General features: G+C 41.2%; 1 protein-coding gene across 1 annotated transcript in view; it reads left to right on the forward strand.

Moving 5' to 3' along the window:
* The window catches only part of MGAM (maltase-glucoamylase (alpha-glucosidase)), a 73,474-nt gene extending 52,266 nt beyond the window's left edge, over positions 1–21,208 (forward strand). Inside the window, exons 29-46 of the mRNA XM_008582964.1 lie at positions 515–640; positions 2,662–2,790; positions 3,047–3,157; positions 3,482–3,544; positions 7,420–7,554; positions 8,009–8,096; positions 8,902–9,040; positions 9,877–10,010; positions 10,131–10,165; positions 10,259–10,375; positions 10,908–11,056; positions 11,685–11,769; positions 12,626–12,682; positions 15,424–15,548; positions 16,652–16,740; positions 18,061–18,110; positions 18,666–18,836; positions 20,951–21,208. Of these exons, the coding sequence (XP_008581186.1) occupies positions 515–640; positions 2,662–2,790; positions 3,047–3,157; positions 3,482–3,544; positions 7,420–7,554; positions 8,009–8,096; positions 8,902–9,040; positions 9,877–10,010; positions 10,131–10,165; positions 10,259–10,375; positions 10,908–11,056; positions 11,685–11,769; positions 12,626–12,682; positions 15,424–15,548; positions 16,652–16,740; positions 18,061–18,110; positions 18,666–18,836; positions 20,951–21,028 (1,881 nt within the window). The 3' untranslated portion in view covers positions 21,029–21,208. The remainder of the gene's footprint in view (positions 1–514; positions 641–2,661; positions 2,791–3,046; positions 3,158–3,481; positions 3,545–7,419; positions 7,555–8,008; positions 8,097–8,901; positions 9,041–9,876; positions 10,011–10,130; positions 10,166–10,258; positions 10,376–10,907; positions 11,057–11,684; positions 11,770–12,625; positions 12,683–15,423; positions 15,549–16,651; positions 16,741–18,060; positions 18,111–18,665; positions 18,837–20,950) is intronic.
* Positions 21,209–24,186: the final 2,978 nt, after the last annotated feature.

Here is a 24,186-nt window from a genome sequence, read left to right on the forward strand (position 1 = left end):
GATCCGTTGCTGGATACGGAAAAAAAAAAAAAAAAAAAAAAAGAAACTTACTGTGTGTCACTTATTTATTACTTGTTGTATGTCAGAACACTTTGCATATATTAACTCATCCAACCCTCACAAAAACAGTGAGGCAGATACTACTACACCCAATTCACAGGTGAAGAAACTGAAACACAAAAAGGCTATTTAACTTTTGCTCAAGATCACACTTGTAGCAGGGACTGGAGCCTGGCTGCTAACCTAGGCATTTTTCCTCTGGATTCTGTGCTCTTAACCAATAAGCTAGCCCACCTCTAGGAATCAGAGTGAAATGGATATTCCAGAATTCCTAGAGAAGTAGATCAAGTCTGGTATCCTTTCTCCGAGGTATCCCTGTGGCTCTGCATCCCCTCAGTTTCTGTATTTGAATTTGTTGATTGTCTAGCTTGGGTCATGGAAAAATAGTCTTATTACTTCATGTACAACTTCAATCCAGTTTGTTTGAAGACTAATATTTTTGCCTATTTTCTAGGTGATTGGTCGGCCTGTGATGGTACCTTATTGGGCCTTGGGGTTCCAGCTGTGTCGCTATGGATACCGGAATGACACTGAGATTGCCAGCTTGTACGATGAGATGGTGGCCCACCAGATCCCTTATGTGCGTTCTCAGTTGTGGTGTACTGGCTCTGGGACCTCATTGCTAGCCCAGGTGTCTCTGTGTCTGGATTTGTGTGTCTGATTTTTGTGAGCCCTATAAAGATATGAAGTGTTTTCTCATACAATATCACACTGAGCCTACCCCAACACAGTGATGCGGGTGTGGGTCCTTATCCCCATCTTAGAAAGATGGTAGCTCAAAGGAGACACAGTGATTTGCCAGAGGAGGAGGAAAGAGGACTAACTCCAACTCTTTCTGCTATATCATGCTTCTTTGCATTTCTTTTAGATGACTTCAAATCATTTAGCCAAAAAATCCTTGGTTCCATAAGAGTAAAAGAGCCCCTTAACAGTAGTTTTGTTTAATTAAAAAAAGTTAACCAAATTTAGTTCAACCATGTTACTTGTAGATTTGATTTCAGTTCCAACACTTCACTGGTTCTGCAGCACAGTGTTCCATCAGCTTGGAGCTAATCACTGGTTGAATGTAGGGATCCTGGGACTTGTTACCAGAGGAACTACATATAGAAACCAACTCTACCCTTCACTGAGAACAGGTGGATTCTAACTGATCCTGTGAACAACTTACATATTTAATTTCATTTGACTTACTTTTCTATTGTTTATAATTGTTTCACTAATGGAAAGTACATCGTGAGATATTTCATTCTTTTTAAAAATTTTATATTTATATTTACTTACTTTTTTTTTTACAGATAGTTCCCACACCCCCTCCCTCCTCAACACATAACACAGTTTCTGATTTTATTAACATGTTTCATTAGTGTAGTACGTTTGTTACAATTATGAACTAATATCTATATATTGTTATTAACTCGGTTTTACATTAGGGTTCCCTCTTTGTGTTGTACAGTTCTATGGGTTTTGCCAAATGCATAGTGTCATGTATTCACCATGGCAGTGTCATATGGAATAGTTCCACTGCCCTAAAAATCCTCTGTGCTGTACCTATTCATCTCTCCTCTCTCCTTCCTCTCCTGAAACCCTGGCAAACACTGATTTTTTTTTCCTCATCACCTCAAGTATTTATCATTTCTTTGTGTTGGGAATATTCAAAGTACTCTCTTCTAGCTAACTAAAACTAAACAATAAATTGTTGTTAATTATAGTCACCCTACAGTGCTGTAGAACGCTAGATATTATGATATTATTTCTCCTATGTAGCTGCACTTTTGTATCATTAACCAACCTCTCACTATCCACTCTCCCTTGCCAACCTCTGGTAACCCCCATTCTACTCTTTACTTCTATGTGATCAACTTTCTTGGCTTCCACATATAAGTAAGAATATGCAGTATTTCTCTTTCTGTTTCTGGCTTACTTCCCTTACCATAATATCCTCCAAGCTCATTCATGTTGTGGTGAACGACAGGACTTCATTCCTTTTTTATGGCTGAGTAGTATTCCACTGTGTATATAAACCACATTTTCTTCATTTGCTCATCTGTTAATGAACACTTAGTTTGATTTTGTATCTTGGCTATTGTGAATAGTGCCCATTCTTACTAAGAAAACTGTGTCTCATTACCCTCAACATTGGATATTCCGAAGCAATCACAGGTTTTTGCTTTGTTTTGTAGTAGATTTACTGTCCATGTTGTATTAGTACTGGATAGTTAACATTATTTTCTCTGAACATGAACCAGTGACACCAGGGGCAGCCTCTTGGGGGAGGTAACCACAGTCACTCCTTATAATGCTCTGTTTCAAATCACTTTCTCATCTGGTATTTTTATTTATCTTCACAACAGCCCTGCCAGATAGCATTATCATTCTATTTTCTGCTGACTTAGTTGGGTTTTTTACCCCATATTTTATGGCTGAAAATTTGAAAAATTAAGTGAATTTCCCAGGATTCATACTTAACAAATCACCAAGCTGGGATTTCAAAGAGTCAGAAAGAAGCCATCTGAAATTCACCATCAGGTGGTAGAGGGCTGTTCTCCTGTGGGGTCCAGACTTGCACAACCAGCATCTTCTCAGTTTCCTGTATCCCCCCAGGATGTGCAGTACTCAGACATCGACTACATGGAGCGGCAGCTGGATTTCACCCTTAGCCCCGAGTTTGCTGGACTTCCAGCTCTGATCGATCGCTTGAAGGCCGATGGCATGCGGGTCATCCTCATTCTGGTTAGTCCTTATGTGAATGTGTGGAGTCTATTTGGGAAAATGAATGGGCTTTGGTGGAGAAAGCCTTTTACTGTATTGTCTTTCCATCTTACAAGTAGTGAGATTGAAGTGCAGTAAGAGAAGTGTATTTACCAAGATTCACAGGAACTCTACTGTTCAGGTGGAAGCTAGAAAATTCCCTCTTGAGGAGTTCATTTTTCTGTGCTTCGTCCTTCTCTGTTTTGGTTTTCCCACCTGCCTTGTGCTTTGATTTCAGGATCCAGCCATTTCTGGCAATGAGACACAGCCGTATCCTCCCTTCACTCGGGGTGTGGAGGAGGATGTCTTCATCAAATATCCAGATAGTGAAGACATTGTCTGGGGAAAGGTATAATCTGACTGGTGATCCACTAATCCCCACCTTGGGGGTGGGTCCCACTGTTGGTGTGTTTATGCACGTTGTTTTTTGGCCTCTTCCTTTTGAGTTCTGAGATGAGAAGTTGTCATTTTCTCATTCAATATTTGACGATACAGTTAAGGACTTTTTAAGTAATAGAGATGAATTGTGGAACTCACTTTTCTCTAGATCAGTCATACACGAGAATCAAAATATTGTCACTCCTAAGATGATGGTTTATAGTTTCTGAGAAAATACCATATAAGGGAAATAAATTGTCTAGTGCACTGCTGTTGAATGTTTTTCTCTCCACAGGTCTGGCCTGATTACCCTGATGTTTTCGTTAACAATTCTCTAGACTGGGACAGTCAAGTGGAGGTAAAGGGCTCTTGGTGGATGTTGGGTGAAGCCAGGGTTGCTTGGAAGGGACAGCCATACCCAAGATATTGGACATGCACATACCATGGACGTGGGCATGACAAGGGAGAGGCACTTAGTAAATGTGTTCTCAGTGTCAGTCTATGTGCCAGTTACTTTAGCGTAATATTTTACTCCCAGCTGGGACATCAGTATTATTTTCCTTGGGATTTAAGGCTCAGAGAGCTTAAATTACTTGTCCATGATTTTAGGTGACAGAATGGTGATTTCAAGTCCAAGGATGTCAGATTCCAAAGGCCTATGAGTTTCCACTTCATGATACCTCTAAGAAGTACTATCTTTTCTCTTAATTAGTATACTCGTTACTGTTGGTGGCAATGCCTTGGATATCCCTTTTAAACAAAATTTCCAACCCTTGACTTTAGTGATTGGGTCTTTCCTTGGGTTTCTCAACTTTGCTTTTACCTCTCATTTCCAGCCTTGTGTTAAAACTTGCTCTCTCCAGGGAACAGTTTCTTGCTTGTAATGGATCCAGGTAAACCATACTTCTGGACCTGAATTTTTCCCAAATTCACTAAGCATTTGTTGCTTGAGTGAATGCACGGTTCCTTACTGGTCCAGGAAACCTTCAGCCCCATTCTCTGGCCAAGATATGTGCCCAGTGAACTGATGCAGCCTGTGTGCTTTGTCATCAGTAATACCTACGAGCAGGGTTCTCAGGTTGGGGCAGGGACTGTCCTGGAGAGCATGTAGCCTGCCTTACCTGCTTTAGCTCTTCTTCAACAATGACTAGTCTTTCTGGACAGGAATTGTAGCAGGGCACATGTAACCTATGTGACCTCCATAGATGAGTTAGGAACACAAAGAAAAGGCTTATTTCCCAGGGCCAAGGGTTGAGGAAACAAAGAAGCTGGCCTCTGTGTGGTCAGCAAGGTATTTCAAGTTACAGTGCCTAAAAACTCTATCAGGTTCAAGTATTAATTGTAAATATCAGTATCGTTCAAACAAAGCAGAGCAGTTGTGAATTCAGGTATCAGCCACTCAGAAGCACAGGGGCAAATACCCCTGTGGAGAGCTTTTTACATGTAATGTAGGGATTCTGTAGTGGTACAGAAGAAAGATTCTGGTCACCAGCAATGTGACTGGTGGGATTTAAGCCAAATATTTATGCCTTATCCAGATAAGCTGGTTTTCAGGGAAAATGGTAGTCCTAGAGGGGAAGACAGATAACAGACAGAACTGGCATAGTCTGGAGATACAGGGCCCAGGACTGGAACAGCTCTGATAGTGTAGTCATAATAGACAGCCTTGCAAGCCAGTGATGCAGTTGCCTAGAGTTAGTCTCTGACATCCTGGATCCCAGATCCAGTTGGCAACAATAGTACTCTAGTTGCAAAGTGAGATATATGCACAATTGGGACCAGGCTGCTTAGCTATTGCACTGGGCTGTGTATCTTTATTTTCTGGCAGTACATGCACTAGAAAAAACAGACGCCAGCTGGGAAAGGTTTCAAAGACTGATAAGAATGAGTCAGACTCTATGTAAGGTTGTTTTCCATTTACTACTGAACAGGTATATCTGTCTATCTGTCTGTCTGTCTATCTATCTGTTCTGTCTGTCTGTCTATCTACCTATCTGTCTGTTTGTCTATCTGATTGACTATCTATCTATCTATCTATCTATCTATCTATCTATCTATCTATCTATCGACCTGGCTAAATTCCTGTTCTCTCTGTCACTTCTGACAGAGGATCACTTGAAGATTAGTGATCCAGGCAGCTGGCATGAACACAGGGACTAGCCAAGCCAGAGAATTTCAGGGTTGTGAACCTGACTTTTTAATCTTTATGCTGGTAGAGGGGTCACTTCAGCAATCAAGGGGTTGGCTACTACCTTATGAGTCCCACAGCTGATCGGCCATTAGGGGCAATACTGCCACGTTGGGAGTGTTCAGAAATCAGTGTGTTGCTTATCATCCTGGGGAGCACCAAGTGGCATTTAGTGGGCAGAGACCTGGGCTGCCCATAGCTATAATTGTGGGGTATTCTCCACAAAGAATTCTTTTGCCTCAAATACCAATTGTGCCCCTGATGAGAAGCACTTCATTAAGGGATCACAAAATCTATTATGCAACTCTTAAGAAAGGGTACACTGAATAATTATAACTATTTATATTAGTAAGATCCACTTGATGTGACTGGTGGGGATAAGGCTACTGATGTCCAGGTCAGGCCTCGCTGAGGGTAGCATAAAACAAAAAGAGAAACAGCCAAGAAGCCTACGGAAAACAGATTTCTAAGTCTGAAGCTCAGAGATTGAGTTCAGTAAGTCTGGAGTGGGGTTCAGGAATTGCATCCTGGGGCCAGACGTCCAGTGGTTGAAGATCAGGGGAGGCGAGGGAAGAAGCAGTGAGACAAAAGTTGAATACAGGAAGGAGTGAGGCAGCACTGGCACCTTGGAGAAGGGTAGAACATTTTCATCACATGGGTAAGGATCATCAGAGCAGCATTTGGTGGGGTTAGTAACTCATGGTTGGCCAAAGTTCCCACTTGTATCCCACATGGGATACAATCCTGACTCAGATGTGGCTAATATTGACTATGTATTCCAATCGTCCATCCACACACCCCATCCATTGTTTCTAACCCTGTCTGAGCTGGAGCTCTGTTTTCAGTGAAAAGTTCTCTTCTCCTGGTTCCATTGGTTTCTACCTCCATTTCCTAACAAAAAACATCCCTGGCATGCCTCCTGTCAAGATTCTTAGTGATGCAGTTCAGTGCCCTCTCTTCTCTGTGACCAGACCCATGTATGCTGATCTGTTTCTACTTTCTTCTTTGTGTTCCTTTGTTGCCTTTTATCTAGATGTATAGGTTCCTACTTGCCTTTTGTCTGTTGTGTTTAAGAGCTGGAGTCCTCTAGACCAAGTTCTCTTTCTGTTTTTCTCCCTGCCCTCACAACCAGCATTATTTAGCTCTTCAACTCTAAAAACCAGTGATGAACATAGAAAAGGGTATATACCAAGACACACAAAGGACCATGACTTTCTGTGACAAGTAGAAAGGAGTATGTGGAAATTTATGGATCTTTGCTGATGCTAAGGGGTGTGAATCCACAGTGAAACACTGAATATTTATTTTATGTTAGGTTCTAAGCTGAGCATTGTGGGGAATATAAAGATCACTGAAAAAAACAGAAAACAGGTTCTTGCTCTCAAAACGTTTACAATACAATTAAGAACTTATATTTTAAATCCACCTTTCAGGTTAAAATAAAGACATTGCTTTTATTATTTGAGGGAAAATAAAGAGAAGGGGAGGTTGAAGCATACTCTTTAAGTGCTCTCAATTTTCATTACACACAACTGCAGCTTTCATGGGATTCTGAAACCATAGAAAACACAGATGCATGCCAGTCAAATATGATGAAATGTAATCTTACTCCTTGTCCCAATTTTACAGTGGGATTGACACAGGAGGATCACTGCTGTTTCTTCCCAATGTCTTACAGTGCATCTGATGTCTGCCCTTCCAAGAGCAGTCCTTGTCTTTGAGGGGTGCTTAGGAGATGGCAGGGCAGAGGTGGGGGTTGGACATCCAACACGTGAGATAGTGAGTTCAGGGTGTTGATTGTTACCATTCAAGTTAATACCAAGAGGAAAACAGTCTATGGATGTTTTCCAACTGCTGAGGTGTGTAATTTGCACTGATTTCTCTTCTTTGCACTCAATGTTTTTCTAATAAGCCAAGAACATTGTTTAGGCTCTGTTCAGACAATCTATCACCATGTAGTACAAGCCTTTGAATGAGTTAAGTTCTCAATAAGGGCTGTCTAATATATTTGTTTGAGACAAATGAATTGTATTTAATTTTTATAGCAATACCGAGCTTATGCGGCCTTCCCAGACTTTTTCCGTAATTCAACTGTCACGTGGTGGAAGAGGGAGATGGAAGAAATGTACACCAATACGGAGAATCCAGAGAAGAGCCTGAAGTTTGATGGCATGTGGATTGTAAGTATGTGTGTATATGTGTGTACATGGACAGGTGCATGTCTATCTTTGTGTGTCTAAGCAATTTATCACTGACCTTCAGTCAAGAGGATAATAATCACCCAAGTAAGACTTTGGTCATATCAGACTGTACTTCCTCTGATTGGGAGTGGAGCAACCCTGATAACACTCAGACCTCGTACCCCGCCTGAAGTTCCCACAATAAAACCTCCAAAGCGATAACCAGGAACTCTTTGGAACTTTGCTTGACTCACACCCTGAGGGAGACTTTTTTTTTCTTTAACCCTCAGGTCAGTCATTCTGTAGGATTAATTATCTTTCTAGCCACTTCTCAACAGGATTGAATGAGCCTTCCTGGACTGGTAGAATGATCTACTCACTACTTGCTTGTCTCTGAATTGACAGTATGTAATTGTCTTACAAAGTACTCTATGTCTGTGTTTGTTATTTCTAGGATATGAATGAGCCGGCAAACTTTGTGAATGGGGCGGTTCCTCCAGGCTGCAGGAATGCCTCTCTGAACCATCCTCCCTACATGCCACGTAAGGACCCTTGGCCACCTCTACTGGCAGAGCCATGGCTAGGAAGTTGACCACTGCAAGAGACTAGAGGCCAAGGGTTTGTCCTGACAGCTCAGGGCACATCCTCATTGTTGCTGTGGCTTATTGAGGGCTGGAGACAAAAGCACTTTACCCAGTGGGTGTATGCAAGTTACTGGACCCATTGGGTGAATCTCTCAAATTTGTCCGGAAAGCACTTCACAGTGGTAATGTCTCCAAAGGATTATCACAGCTAGATTTCCCAGTTCTTCGGGCTTGTGTTAATTCCTCTGCAGGAATTTGTTGTATCACCAATGGGTGGAAAATAGTGGCTTCCCCTTATCATGGAGTTGATGAACTTTGGAGTTATACTTGTGTTCATATCTCAGCTCCAGAAATTATTATCTCTGTGAGTTGTGTGCCCTTCCACAGATTACTCGATGTTTCCAAATTTCAGTTTTCTGAACAGTAAAAGGCAGATAATGATATCTTCTTCACAGAATTATAAGAATCACGTGAAACAATTTGCACATTAAAAGCCTAGATATGAGCCTGTCATGTAGTAAGTATTCAAAAACTGGGCGTTCTTTCTCTGGCCTCTGCTTTCTACAGCAAAATTGATGTTGAAGATACCTGCAGGCACCATTGCAGCTCAGAGTCGAGCATATTCCCATGCCCCTGGGAAGGAGGAAAGGGGCCTATGCAAGGCTCAAGTCAGTCTTAAGATCCAGAGTCCAATCCCTTGAAGAGAGGTCAAGAGCAAACAGGATCAGGGCTGGTTTTCATGTTGCTAGATCTTTCTCCTCAGATCTGGAGTCCAGAAGCGATGGCCTGAGCAGCAAGACCCTGTGCATGGAGAGCCAGCAGATCCTGCCAGATGGCACCCCGGTGCGGCACTATGACGTGCACAGCCTGTACGGGTGGTCCCAGACCAGACCCACATACGAGTGAGTTGTTGCCTCCCTTCTCCAGTTGGCATGACCTGCAGGGACAGCCAGTGACTGACAGCTGCCCTGCTTTCCCTTTTCTTCCCTGTTCCAAGGATTAAGAATATTTTAATTTGTACAACTATGTAGCAATTCTTACTTATTAAAAAAACACTCACTGAGTATGGAGTCAGGCCCTGTGATCTTAATCAAGAGGACAGATTTAAATAAGGAGTGGTCCCACCTATGAGAGACTAATAGTCCAAGTGGGGAGACACACGTGGAGACACCAGTAATTATTAGCTAGTGCAGCTGGTGCTATGACAGCTTTAGTTACAAAAGGAGAAGTGAACAGGACTGGGCATCTCTCTCCTTTATTTTAGAAGTGAATCATCTCTACTGGGATTTTTATTTTTTTTGGTAGGGGAGGGGGATTGTTCTAGTTGGATAGTCAGCAGATGTTCTACTGAATTCACACAGTCCCATTTTGTAAACTCAGTGAATACTGTGAATTATCCTAAGCAAAATCTTACAAAGAAATTCACCCTCTTCCTCCTGAAATATAGAATACCAAGTATTGAGTAAATCAATAGCAAGATTTAGTGATGACTTACTTTTTGGGGCAATCCAGTGAGTTTAGTACATGGCAAAGTTCTTTGTAAAACACTGTGAAAAGGCATGACCGTTATTATCTCCATCGTCTGGGATCAGTCAAGGGGGCCTCATTATAGCTCAGATTTCCATGTCCCCTCCAATCATGCAGCAAACATTCTGTCACCATGCCCTGGGCTCTGGTGCTCTGGAGGAGACGCTCTATGGCATTTCCTCAACTCATCTCCTCGTTCTCCTCCAACCAGAGCTATGCAGGAGGTGACAGGACAGCGAGGAATCATCATCAGTCGCTCCACATTCCCCTCTTCTGGCCGCTGGGCAGGACACTGGCTGGGAGACAACACGGCCACATGGGACCAGCTGAAGAAATCCATCATTGGTGTGTGGGCTTTTTCGCAGGGGCCTCTGCTGGGGGGAAGGAGTCAGGGTCGCTGGTGAAGGAGGGAGGCTGAGGCAGGGTGCAGGCAGTCGTCTGACACAGTTGTGGTCTTCCTTGCAGGAATGATGGAGTTCAGCCTCTTTGGCATATCCTATGTAAGTGACCTATGGGTCCCTCCTAATCATCAGGAAGATGGCAGTATCTTTTGGAAGTCATCAACAGGCTCATTTTCTTCCCTCTTGTCACAGACAGGAGCAGATATCTGTGGGTTCTTTCAAGATGCTGAATATGAGATGTGTGCTCGCTGGATGCAGCTGGGCGCATTTTACCCCTTCTCAAGGAACCACAACAGCGAGGGGAACAAGGTAGGATGTCACCCCTACCACAAGTGTTCTGTGCCACTCGAAATGCAGCCTCTGTCTGTGAGCTGCAGTTAAAGCAGTCTGCATTCTCTGGGAACATCTTCGAAATCATTCAACCCTTCTGTCTCAATGAACCATATTCCTCAGTACAGATTATTCTTTTTGTTTAGGCAGAATCATATCAAACATACCCCCAAAATATTGTCTCATGGGGAAAATTTTTCAGCTGTCCTGGGAGAGCTTCAGTAACCTTTTCCAGTCAATGAGGAATATTCTCTGAAAGGCTGGCTGGTTAGCTCACATGGTTCAAGTGTGGTGAGGGTAACACCAAGGGCAAGGGTTCAGATGTCCTTACCGGCCAGCCACCAAAAAACAAAAAAACAAACAAAAAAAGAGAATATTCTCTGAGTCCAATCTATAATTATCTTTAGCTTAGCTATGTGTGATCTTCATTTGGAGTAAGCTTTCAGTGACTTCCTTAAGTCCCCTAGATCCCCTAGGGTGAGCTCTGAAGACTCCTCTTTTTCTCCTTTAGAGACAAGACCCTGTATCCTGGAATGATACCTTTGTTAATATTTCCAAAAGTGTCCTGCAAACCAGATACACCCTGTTGCCGTATCTCTACACCTTGATGCATAGGGCCCACATGGAGGGCATCACCGTTGTGCGGCCTCTTCTCCATGAGTGAGTGGCTAGTGGGATCCTGATGACTGATGGATATTTTGTTCTACAGGTGGCAGTTGATTCCAACATAAAGACATGCTTGCTCTTTGTCATAAGCTCCACAGCACAGACGATATTGTATTATTCCTTTTAGCAACAGTGTTATACATGCCATAGGTCATTGATGAAGGGCTGTTTATTGAATGAAAAAAAAATTTGAAAAGATACGACATAGCACAGAATCATTTCTTTCTAATTTGATGGTGCAAAAGCCTGCCTATTTTTTGTAATGTTTGGTTATGTGGACCCAGGCCAAAATGAGCTCAGGTCACAAAGGAAGGTATTCCAGAGGGAGATTGAGGGATGTGAGCTGTTCTTGCATTTAAAATTTGCCACAGTTAAGAAATGTAGAAATATCTTGTAGGAGAGAACGTATCTAAATCCAACCATTTCTGAAGTGTAAAGAGCATCACATGTAGAAAGTGGGGGCTGTCTGTTCCTGACTGAGCTAGATGTAGGCAAAGAGTAAAGGATGGCATAGGATGCAACTGGATTTCTCACTTGGATCTGAATTTGGGGAGTTTCTTCAGAGCCTTAGGCTGGGGCCCTGTTGGGGCTCTGATTGTGGCACCTCCATTTCCTTTTCCAGGTTTGTGTCAGACCAGGTGACCTGGGACATAGATGATCAGTTCCTGCTGGGCCCAGCCTTCCTGGTCAGCCCTGTCCTGGAGCCTGTGAGTGTGGAGGCCTCTGATGGGGGAGGATCCCAGCCGTGAGGCTGGTGCACAGGGCGAGGAGAAGAGGCCGGTCTGGGCGAGTCCTGAGATGTGGCTTTTTATTCCACTTCTGTCTCTTTCTGTCCTTCTGAGCTGAAGTCCTTCACTTGGGTATTCTGGACCTCAGCCCCCGCATCTTTAAAATCAGCCTAACAATTCTGGTTCATAGGACAAGCAAGGAAAAAAACCAAACAACCTTATCATATATTTGAAGATACAATTATTTCCCCATTAACTAAAATGAGGAGTACAGAGTCAGGTGGAAGCAGCAGGGTAAAGAATTTACAACAATCCTTTATCACCATTAAAACAAAACTTTGCAGGAGAATTACTTGCAGCACTGTATGGATCTTGTTGCTCTGGCTAGCTCTTCCCTTGCTCTACAAGAGGTTGGCCAGGCAGCAAAAGCCATTTCTTTACTTCCTCTGTTGATGATTAGGCTTCTGATTAAAATACCAGCTAATTGCACCATCCCCAAATCTTACTGTATTTACAAAGTTTTCTTCTATTTCAGACCCAACCTTGATTGCTTGTCTCTTTTTAGAGAGGATATGGGGTAACTCTATAAGCAAATCAGATATTTTCCCAAAGTCCTGGATCCCAAAGAGCTTTATGGAAACCACTTGGCATGGGTGGGCAAATCTCCCCTGTTTGAAAAGTGGGAAGGGAAGGAAGGCTTCTCCAGCATGGATGGCCTCTGAGAGGAGTGGGTCCAAGGCTATGGCTATTGCTTTAACCCCTTTCCCGTGCACTTTGGCTGCTCTGCTCTTGGTGACAGTGCCCAACGCCACCCCTCATTTGTGCTTACTTTCAGAATGCTGAAACAGTCACTGCATATTTCCCTAATGCCCGCTGGTATGACTACTACACGGTAAGTTTTTCTGAATGTTTATACAACCTTGGAAATGGCAGGGTGCAAGGCTTCAGATCTGACAGACCTCAGCTCACCTGCTGGCTCCATAACCTACTCGGTGCGTGGTCATGGACAAGTCACTTTAAACCTTGTAGCCTCAGTTTTCTCATCTCCAAAAGGGGTCAGACCACTTCCCTGACAGAATTACTGTATAATAACACATGAAGCCCCTCACTGAGTGCCTGGCTTTTTGTGGGTGTTCCTTATGTATCAGTTTTCGTCTTTACTGATAAACCGCCACTATTCACAGTGGTGTGCAAAGGCAGACACTAGTAAACACTTGAGATCGTGCTGTAAACTAGAGTGTTTGTTTCTATCCTTTCCTTTTTGGAAGTTTGTAAGTATAGAGATCTTTAACTCTCTATCTTTTTATTAAATGTGTCCTTCTGTAGCATAGATTCTCAAAGAAGAGTTGCTACATAAAATTACTTAAGGTAAGCAAAGCGATTAGGCAGCGAGTGTATAAAATGCACACAAAGGTATGGGCCCAACCCTGGTGAGTGTAAGCAGTGCCAATGCATTTAGAAATGAGGGACTGAGGAAGAGCTCACTGTCATGTAGTTTCTGGGCTAGTGGGAACCACAGAGACTCAGCTGGGAAAATAGGGTCTTCCAGAGCAGCTTCAGGGTGGTATTCTCTTGCAGGGACACGGACAAATCAGCGTTTGATTCTTGCGAACAGTCAAAGGGGGAGGGGGGTGTCTCCTCATCCTCTAACCAGATCTCATCTTCTGACTTTTGGAGAACAAAGCAGAGGACGGGAAATACAGCAGAGGGACAGCGGCAGGAAGACGAGAAGCAGAGTAGGGCCAGCCCCTTTGGTCCTGGGGCACTGCGATGGGGTTAGATGGAAACTGGGCAAGGGCAGTGGAAGCTTTGTTCCTACCTTTTTTCTGTCCTGGAGAGCCTGAGTACCCCCAACTCCCCTTTTTTGTTGCAAGGCTGGATCCATCCTTAGGGTGGTAACACATGAAGACTCTGCTATATGCTTTCCAGCCAGGACTTCCCTGGGAGGGAGCAGGAGCTTTCTTTAAGCGAGCCTAGCCTTTGTCCTGAGCTTGCATGTTGATGTCCTACTCACTAACAATCATTTTCTAGTATGTTGAGGCCCCCTGGAGCAGGGCCTGGACTAGGGTGAAGCGAGTGAGGCGCCCAAGGCACACATTAAGGAGGCTCCCCATTTTAAGCCTGACCCTGCATTTACCTGACCTTGAGAGTGTGGGCCTCCTTCACCTTTGCACCTTCAGGGGCACCTCACTGTCTCACTCTGCCCCACCTGGCCCAGGTGCAAACCACCTTGCTGAGAACTCTCTGTGTCACAACATCGGAAAAGTTTCCTGGTGGAGTTCATCATGCGATCCAGAGCTAATGCTTTCTTGTCATAAACACTAATAGATGTATGTAAATAATTATACAAACCACGTGAAAGGAAGTGAAGTGTAAGTGAGGGCTAATAAAGAAAAGTTCCCTGACATGGCTAATTTTATAACTGGCTTTTAAACAGAAGATAATTTTGGTTGAGGAAGAAAAGATAAACCAAGTTATGTGGGAAGCCAAAAGTTGATGGCCATTCGACAAGCCATTTAGAAAATATTTAATTAAAATGAACATTCTGCAGTTGGGAATAATGAAGTAGTGTCTCCTCCGTTAGTCTTCACAAGTTTTGGATGCCTGTTCTTTGTTTTGGAGCACAGGTTGGCAAACTATGGCCCACAGCCAAATCTGGCTGTCACAATTTTTGTAAATAAAAGCTCGTTGGAACACAGCCATACACATCTCTTTACTTACTGTCACCAGTAACTGCTCCTTACCTCTGACATAGCAGTTCTCAAATGGGGGGATTCTGCCTACTAGAATTATTAGGGGACATTTAACAATGTATGGAGACACTTTCGTTATCACAACAGGGTGGTGGTGAAGGGAGATACTACCGGCATCTAGTAGGTGGACACTGAGGTTGTTGCTAAATATCAAAAAAGCACACAACAGCCTCATAATGAAGAATTATCTAGACCAAAATGTCAGTAGCAAGGAGACTGAGAGACCTGCCCTAGTTTGAGAAAATGTGGAAGGATGGTCCCTTAGGAACTGAGGTTTATGACTCAGGTGGGAAAGCACCTCTCCCTGTTCACAAGAGGCAAGGTAAAGATGTCAAACATAAAGGCAGATGTGTTAAGCCAGAGATAAGCGTTTGCAAACTAAGTCAGCTCATTTTGATCTTTGCTGTGAAGAAGGCATCAAAGGCGTTAATTACATCTATGGGGGTGGGGCTGGGGTGGGACAGTGAAGGGAGATGGAGACAGTGGGCTTTTGGTGGAAAAGAAAGTCGAGAAATGCCATCGTGGGGAGTGTACAAGGAGCGAAGAAGAAGCGAGGGAAAGGGTTGTTGAACCTCCTCCAGCAGTGCTTGGTGACACAGAAATAGGCTGTGGAGCGAGAGTGGGTCGTGATCCATGCTGGAACCTCATGTTGTATGTACTGTAGAAACCCCAAAGGCATGGGACCTTAGCAAGTTGTTGCAGCAGCAGTGCAAGATTTCACACAGCACCTGGGCGACTGTGCAAAGGGCAGTAGCAGGTGTGTGCTCAAGGGTGATGACCAGGCAGCAAGTTCAGAGGGTGGACAAGATGTCTGGCAAAGTGCAGTGTTCAGGGAGGTGTGTGTTCTCTTCTGCATCTCTTACCTTCTTCTGGCCCACAGGGTGTGGATGTTAATGCAAGGAAAGAGTGGAAGAACTTGCCAGCCCCTCTAGACCACATTAATCTTCATGTCCGTGGAGGCTACATCCTGCCCTGGCAAGAGCCTGCACTGAACACTCACTTAAGGTGAATGAAGGGACTAGTGTTTTCCTTTACATACCAGTTAGCTCACCCCTTTGTAATGAAGCCCACCAGCACAGGAGCATCACTCTCGAGCCCAAAAGCAATTTCACTAAGTAACACTCATTTTTCGTCTGCTTGCTTATTTGAATTTTAACCTTTTTTTCAAACTCTGCACTCTGTGAACAATTATTAACAATTATTTTCTATCTAAATGAGTGAGAAGATAGGTCTAAGATGTGACATTTGAAATGGAAATCAACATAGGAGCAACCGTGATCCATTGATAGTTTTGAAACACTAACTGCATTGTAATTGACTCTTTCCTAAGAAAGCTACTGCTGAGGAATTGTTTAAGTCATATTACAACTGATACCTACGCTGAGATCCTTCATATAAAAGATTTTAAAATTCTAGACCTAAGTCTATGTAATAATTAGTAATAATTAACATCAAGGGAATGCTTGTTCTGTGATAATATAGAGATTTCTATGTTGAGATTATCTATTTTTCTTTAACAAAAGGAAAAAAATTAACTCTGTGAGGTAGGGACTGTTATTGTCCCCATTTCACAGATGAGCAAAGAGAGGCTTCAAGAGGCTGAGTGATCTACTCGGAGTCACACAGCAAGTAAGGAGGTGAATAGAGACTAAAATCCATGTCTGTCTTGTACCAATCCTAAAATTCTTAGACCCCTACTCATTTGATTCCAAAGATGCAGATAGGAACTGAAGAATTTAGGACATTTGTAAACAGAGCTCACGGTTCATGTTTTCGAAATTAGATAATGAAAGAAGAAAGATTACAGCATCAGGATTTTCCTCACACAGGGGAAAAGAGGAACCCGGTTTTCTTGTAGTTTCTTTAAAAGCCTTAAGGGAAACTTCCCCTTAGATTCACTCACTCACTCATTCATTCATTCATGACACGAAGTCAGAGCTAGATGATGATAGAAGTAGAACTAGCTCACAAGTCTCTTGATCGTAGGGTCTGGTTCCTATCTCCAGTACCCAGTTTTATTCCTTTTGCTCCTTTATGTTTTTATGAAAACTCTTGATTGTGGCTGTGACTTTGTTTTTAGCTAATGCCTCTCTCCCACCCCACTGCAGTCGCCAGAAATTCATGGGCTTCAAGGTTGCCTTGGATGATGAGGGATCTGCTGAGGGCTGGCTCTTCTGGGATGACGGAGAAAGCATTGGTGAGGAGGGTTCCCTGGGATGCGTGTCAACACCATTGACTAAGTTCCTGGATCTCTTACAGGCCTGCTTCTTCCTTTCCAATATTAAAACAATTGTGCATTTTTAAATATAGTCACTTGTTACTTTAAGTGTAGGACCCATATTGTATATGATCCTTATGCCTCATATAAATGAAGCCTAGGTTGAATCTCTCTCCATTCCTCAACCGTCCCAATCCACTGTGGGAAGTTTCATATAAAAGCTTCATAAAGCTGAGATAAACTTTCATAGGAATTATGGTCAAGGACACATTCCCTAATTACATGGTTTATTGTTGCAATAAGAGGAGCAATGCCTCTATCAGTGGCGCTGGATATTTGAGGAATTTTCCTTTAGGAGTTTGCAGGAATTGGTCAACTCTCAGGAGGAGGGCTCAAGTCTCATCAGCTATTTCCACATCATTGTTGTCCGATAGGACTTTCTGCAATGAGGGAGATGTTCTTTATCTTCTGCTGTTGAATATGGTGGTTATTAGGTATATGTGGCTATTGAGTACTTGAAATTTGACCAGTGCATCTGAGAAAGTGAATTTTTAATTTTATTTAATTTTAATTAAGTTAAATGTAAACAGTTACATTTTGCTAGTAGCCACTATCTAGGACAGCTACTGTCTTAGACAGTTCTAGAGGATAGACAATGGCTCCTGACTGAATGGCAAGTAAGTTAGTGAGAAGTCACGAGGGTAGTGCATGGAATGGGAATACCTGAAACAAGTCCCCTGATTAGTCACCTTTCACTGGATAAGCTGAACTTCATACATTAAGGATAAAGGACAAAGAAGTCTTTGCTTGGTTTACTTTGTTCTCTGGAGATAACATTTTAAAAGTTGCCTAATAACTCTCAAAATACCTCTCAAGATAAACCCACCAAGATACCAGTCTTGGTGTTTGTGTATGTGTGCGTGTACGTGTGTATGTGCACATATATGCACATCTAGCAGAAGGAATCTGGAAATTCTGAGATGACTAGGAAGATGTTGGGAATGGTGGACCACAGCAAGAGAAGCAGCCTAAGAGTGCTGCTAGGAAACTGCTGTATGAGTGACTGTCAGACAGGTGCATCTATAACCACTCATTTCAAACATTTTGCATAAACTGGAGTGGGGTGCAGAGTCAGATTAGTCTTACAAAGGGGACTTAAATTACAAAATGGAACTCTGTAAAGAAGAAAAATAAAATAAACCAAACAAAAATAACTCCTGCCCTCTCAACCAAGACGAGCATCAATTAGAATTCTATAGCATAGGCCTGGGTCACATTTTATCTGTCGTTTGTTTGCAGATACCTATGAAAAAGGACTCTACTACTTCGCCACCTTTTCTGCCAGCCAGGTGAGTGTGAGAATAGACTTCTACTGTCTTAGTAGAATGCTGTATATTGTAGGAGTAGAAAACACTACCTAGAATTCTTTCAGCAATCGTCTTGCTAATTCACATCCTTCCCTTTCTCCAGACTTCAGGTGGAGATTTACTATGCTCCCGGGAAGTTTTCTGTGATTAAACCTATCACATCTCATCAGTAACTTATTTCAGTTTACTATTTCACAGATGGACAGACTGTTTCTATGTTATCTTGCCCTTGTTTCTATGTTGCTTGGAATTGTCTGCAGATTTTGTGAATTCCACACTGTAGAATATAAGTTTCTTTGTAGTTGAGACGGTGTCTCCTGTAGAGTTCAGAGAAATGCTAGAAACCCTGCAAGTGCTTGTCAGTGCAAATGAATGGTAGTTGGAGCAGGAGACAGAGTGCCGAAATCATGGTTTTCACTACCCAAGGACACAAGATGGTGACTCCAAAGTTCTCTTACTTCATGATCTACATTTGTACCTAAAAAGAGGTTGGGAAGAATTTGAACTAATTTTGCTATTTTATCTCCAACTTGACAGAATACAATGCAGAGTAATATAATTTTCAACAATTACATCAACGATATAAACCCTTTGAAACTGGGCTACATTGACATCTGGGGAGTGGACAGTGTCCCCAGTACTAGTGTCAGCATCTCTGTGAGTGGCACGGTCATGACGCTGACTTCCAACTATGACTCTACAACACAGGTTTGTGACCCGTGGAAAGTCCAAATGGTGTTTCCCACCCTGACATGCCCAGTGCAATGCCTGACTGTTTCCCTTCAAATGACACTCTTTTCCTGCAAAGCCCTTCAGGAATCCCTCTGTTTTCAGACTGTCAGCAGGGGACAGTATGAAGATGAAGGGAAAATTCATGCTTTATTTTCCTTTGGAATCGAAGGTCTGGATCCTTACTTACCAATTTTGTCCTCTTGTCTGCAAACCTATGTAAAACATTGTCTTTACTTCTTCACCTCTGCCTCAGAGATTAACTTCCCAAACAGCTGGAGCTTCCGTATTTCATCAGACATAAGACAACATCAGTTAAATGTTGCTCCATTATTTCATGCGCCATGAAGGAAGAAAAAAGGCTGATAAAACTATGATACAACGCTTTCCTATTACTCAAATTTTTTATTTTAAACTAGTAGAAAGCTTCTGAAACTTAGATTTTTAATCTAAATATTTTAGTATTTGAAGTGTCAATACAGAGGAAAATGTTGGGCGGAGACACATCAGAGTAATTTAGAAGAAGTAGACCCTGAATGTGAAGAAGGGTTAGAATTACTAGAACCTTAACCTTAAATTTGTATTACATATTTTATTTTATTATTTAAATGTGCATTAAAACATTTTTATCATTTTATTATTTAAATATTTTATTCTTTTATTTATTTTTATTTAAAAGAAAAGTGTCTGACACAAATTGCTTAAGATATTTCCTCCACACTACCAAGGTTGATGGTGATTCAGCATTTCAAAAAAATTCTTCCACTACTGTCTGTGAGATTTTCTTCTAAGCCACTAATGGGCTTTATACAAATTTCATCCTAGCATTTTCTTGATCTTACTACATGTTCTTTCCTAAAATAATGCTTAAATGGTGAATCTATTCACTTGCAGTCTATTCATTCTTAATAACCATAATAGCAGTGAAGTTACACATGCACAGACAATAGCAATTATGTTATAAGTGCTGCTTGGCTCACAATAATCCTAAGGCTGTTGATTATAAGATGCATTCTGATTTCATACATGCTAAATACGTGGAAAAATCTGCACTTTGAGATTCATGTAGTACAGTGGTCCCAAGACCTGTTATGCTGATGGCAAATGGTACCTTTTCTTCCTTGTGTGCTTCTTGCTTTTTCCTAAACTATTTTTCTTTCATAATCCTTCCTGACTACTAAAGCCACCCTACAAATAAAAAATAGTTTTTTAATTTTTTAATAAAAAACATTAAATCTATTTTTAGTAGTAATAGTAAAAATTTAAAAAGTAAACTATTTTTTAATGTTAAAAATATTTAGTAATATTAAACTATTTTATTTCTTCCTGATTACTAAAGTCATCATACCAAAAAAAAAAAAAAAAAAAAAAAAAAAAAAAAAAATAAAAAAAAAAAATATTTAGTAATATTAAACTATTTTATTTCTTCCTGATTACTAAAGTCATCATAAAAAAAAAAAAAAAAAAAAAAAAAAGAAACAACAAAATTAAAAAAAAAAATACAGAACTAAAGGCAAACTTTTGTTTCAGGCTTGAAAAGTTTTCATTTAGTTCTGTATTTTTTTTCTTATTCGTTTCCTCAAGCTTGTGGTTTTCTTGTCAACCAACTTCCCCACCTTTACCAAGAGCTTATGAAAGACTGCCTAGTTCTGTCATTGACCAGTTCATGGACTGGTACGCAAGTTAATGCTGCACCCACAGCAAAACCTTCTGGAAAGTTATATTGGACTCTTCCTGGGTGATCATCAGGGTGCTGTGAGGAAATAGGAGAAGGGGAAAACAGTAAGAGGGCTTCATGGAAAATCCACACTTCAGAAGAATGGGAAAGAGGGCATTCTCTCTAATTTGCCCATACAGTTGTTTTTCTGAAGCGGTTGCGTATTGCATTCTCCAATCATCCCGTCTCCATCACTGAACAGTCTTTGTACTCTAAGGAATTAGGAAACACCCTCCTCACCTGAAAATTTGAGGGCAGTCTGGCAAGTAAGCAACAAATTGTGCAAGTGTTAGGAGGTTATATGTTTTGTTGAACTTGTGCCTGCAGGAAATTTCAAACACCAGATGCCCAATACTTTTCCTTTGATTCCCAACAGGTGTTAAGCATTGATGTGACTGACAAAGACATCAGCCTACATAATTTCATTTCTTTGACATGGGGAAGCACTCTGTGAAGTTTTAGAGCAAGATCCTTACTGCGAATGACTTTGAAGCTACTGATACTTCATGCTCATTAAATTTTTGTGTGTTGCTAATTGGCTCATACATGTGTAAAATATTTTATTAATTGTATTATATGTTTTGTCTGTGAATCCTAAAGGTAAAATCTTAGCCCTGTGGGACAGGCAGTAGGGATGTGTGAAAAATCTATGAGTTACCTTAATGTCTCTGTGATTAGTATGGTATCAATGGTTCCTCATATAACATGTCATGAAGACGTGTGTGTGTGTGTGTGTGTGTGTGTGTGTGTAATCATGGAATGGACCCCACTCTCTTGCTAAATACACAAGAAAAACTTGCCATGACAGTTTCAGGTTTTGAAGCTAAACAACACCTCATGAAACTATCCAGAAAGAACACCTGCTAGTTGGTTGTAGGGACAATATACTGAGAGCATGACATAAGGGGAAGAAAAGGCAGACACGAGGAAAGGAAAGATTTTTCTTTAACAGGAAAGATCAAAGGAAACAGAAGATGAGGATAAAAGTGATCATAACTATAGTCTGGGAAGGGTAAGGGAGAGGAGAGGACAGGAAGAGGCTGATTAATGGATACAAAAGAATAATAAGAGGAAAAATTCCTAGTGTTCTATAGCACTGTAGGGTGACTTTAGTTAACAATAATTTATTCCATATTTTCAAATAGCTAGAAAGAGGATTTTGAGAGGATTTTGCCCAACACAAATAAATGATAAACGCTTCAAGTCACGAATATGATAATTACCCTGATTTGATCATTACATATTGTGTATAGGTATCAGAATATTACACCACCTCCCATAAATATGTACAATTATTTTGTGTTAGATAAAAATAAATAAATAAATTAACAAACCTCCAAGAAAAGCAAGTGATCAAGTAAGAACATAATGGAAAATTGTCAGAAATAGTAGCCTCATGGGGAGGAGAAAGGAGTCTACTCACTTGGAAGAGAGAAGAGGGGCTGGAGGAAATCCTTAGCAGATGGAAATAGGGGTGAGGATGAGATTTTAAGCAGGCAAAACTGAAGGAAGGATTATGGATGTAAAAAATAATTTATTTTCACAGTAATATGCTTCAGAATGTGTAAATCTACTCTGTATATAACTATAGTCCCCATGTGCAATTTATATGCCACAGAAAAATAAAACGAATTTGCAGGAGATTTTGAATTCTGTGATATTTTAATCATGGGTAATCTCTGAGGTTAAGGCTTCTGTTTGTTCAGCAAACTCTGGTGAGTTGGTCTTCCTGGTTCTCTTCGGCATCAGAGCTCCTGCAGTGTAATCCACTGATGAAATGATCTGATTTATGATTATCCACTCCTTTCCTTACATCTCTGCAATGCATCTTTCTTAAGATTTGGGTTTGTGGAAAAGTGCACTTGCATTGCTGTTGTTTTCATCATCATAGTCATTGTCATATCTGGTAAAATATTAACTCTGACAAAAATAGGAGTTGCAACACTATTGGCTAAAACACTAGATGGTTAAAATTTGGGATAAAGAAATTATATATTAATGTTCAACATAGATATTTACTTTTAGTATTACTCGAAAATGAGTTAAAATGAGTGTGTTTGAAATGAATGTTTCTACTTCCCTAAGCCTTTTTCTTTCCTTGTGTACGAGGAAGCCATTCTGCTTGCATACCCATGTGCGGGCACCTGCGTGAGGCTACAGATAAACAGTACTGTTAATTTGGCTTAATGTTCTAATTATCAGAATAAGGGGCTTTCAGATGAGGACTTGAGCTATCTATGCAATTAGTGAAATGTGGGAAAGCACCCATGGGAATCCTCTGATCAGAGAGATGGGAAACTTCTTGACTCTCCTATTATCAACTTGGGAAGGCTACGAGGATGAAAGCATGATTTACTTTATATTTGAGAAATGTTTTATCTTGCCGTCAAGGATATATTGGCGGAAGTTGGCTCTGGTTGCTGGAAAGTGCTCAAGGAGAAGCTTTCTGCTAGTGAATCCTCATGGCCACCACCTTGAGTGAGGCATGGGGGGACGGGCACATTCATAGTGTCGGGAGTCCCATGACACCTGGGGAAACCTCTGGAATCCCTCCTCAGAACAATGTTTTTAAGTGCATCAAGTAAGACACATACTATTTTAAAGAAAACGTATTATATTAAATATACTTATACAAATTTGTTTTAAAAATCTGATGTAGTAACACGAAGGTATTTTTTTATTATTATCAAGTTAAAACGGTCTAGCAGTAGAAATAATAATGCCATAATTTAAATGCAATGGTTAGCATAAATAAGATTGTGAGATATCTACTATAGTTTCCTAATGTGAAAATATGAAGATACCTGTGACTATTTTGACAAACTCCTGTACAGTGCTAAAACTACTGTGCTCTTTTGTCTGCATTAAAAATCTAAGGAAATGCTAAATTTCAGTTAGAAATTAGTAAAAAAAAAGTATTTTTTAAAAATCTATGTTCATAGATTCCCTAAGTTATACCCATGTCCGCCTGGGAGGTCTGGGGACACTTATTCAAGAGCCCATAAATTAGGGCATGCCAGCTTCCCAGACTCAGATCCTGTGTAGTTGTAGCTGTCACAAGAGCTTCCAAGCATCAGTTTCCTGTATCTTGAATTCACTTTTGGCTTTAAAAAAAAATTAAACTATTAACAATTTTTAAATTGACAAATAAAAATTGTATATATATGGTATAAAATATGATGTTTTGATAAATGTATACATTGTGTAATGACTAAATTGAGCTAATTATCATATGCATTACCTCACATACACACCGCGTTTTTGTGGTGACACCACCTAAAATCTACTCTCTTGGCAATTTTGAGGTATACAGTACTATGGCTTTTAAGTAGCCAGCTTCACAAGGACATGTAGCCCTTCAGTGCAGAAGTAGATTCTGTGCAACTCTGGGAAAGGTCAGTGGACGAGCTGGGTTTGTGGCTCCCCTAGTTTCTCTGCCTGGAGCAGAGTGGTCCATCTCTGAGCATAAGGTAGCATCCTGCCCCTCCCCGTCGCAGGTGGTTAGTCTACTGGCCAGGGCATTGTGTGCTTCCTTCATTGAAGGGAGAAAAACTCAGAAGCAATCTTTAGGGTCAGGACACTTGGTTGAGTCACTTTGTCTCTCTGGGATCA

This window comes from Galeopterus variegatus, unplaced genomic scaffold, assembly GCF_000696425.1.
Source record: "Galeopterus variegatus unplaced genomic scaffold, G_variegatus-3.0.2 Scaffold2774, whole genome shotgun sequence".
Taxonomy (NCBI): Eukaryota; Metazoa; Chordata; class Mammalia; order Dermoptera; family Cynocephalidae; genus Galeopterus; species Galeopterus variegatus.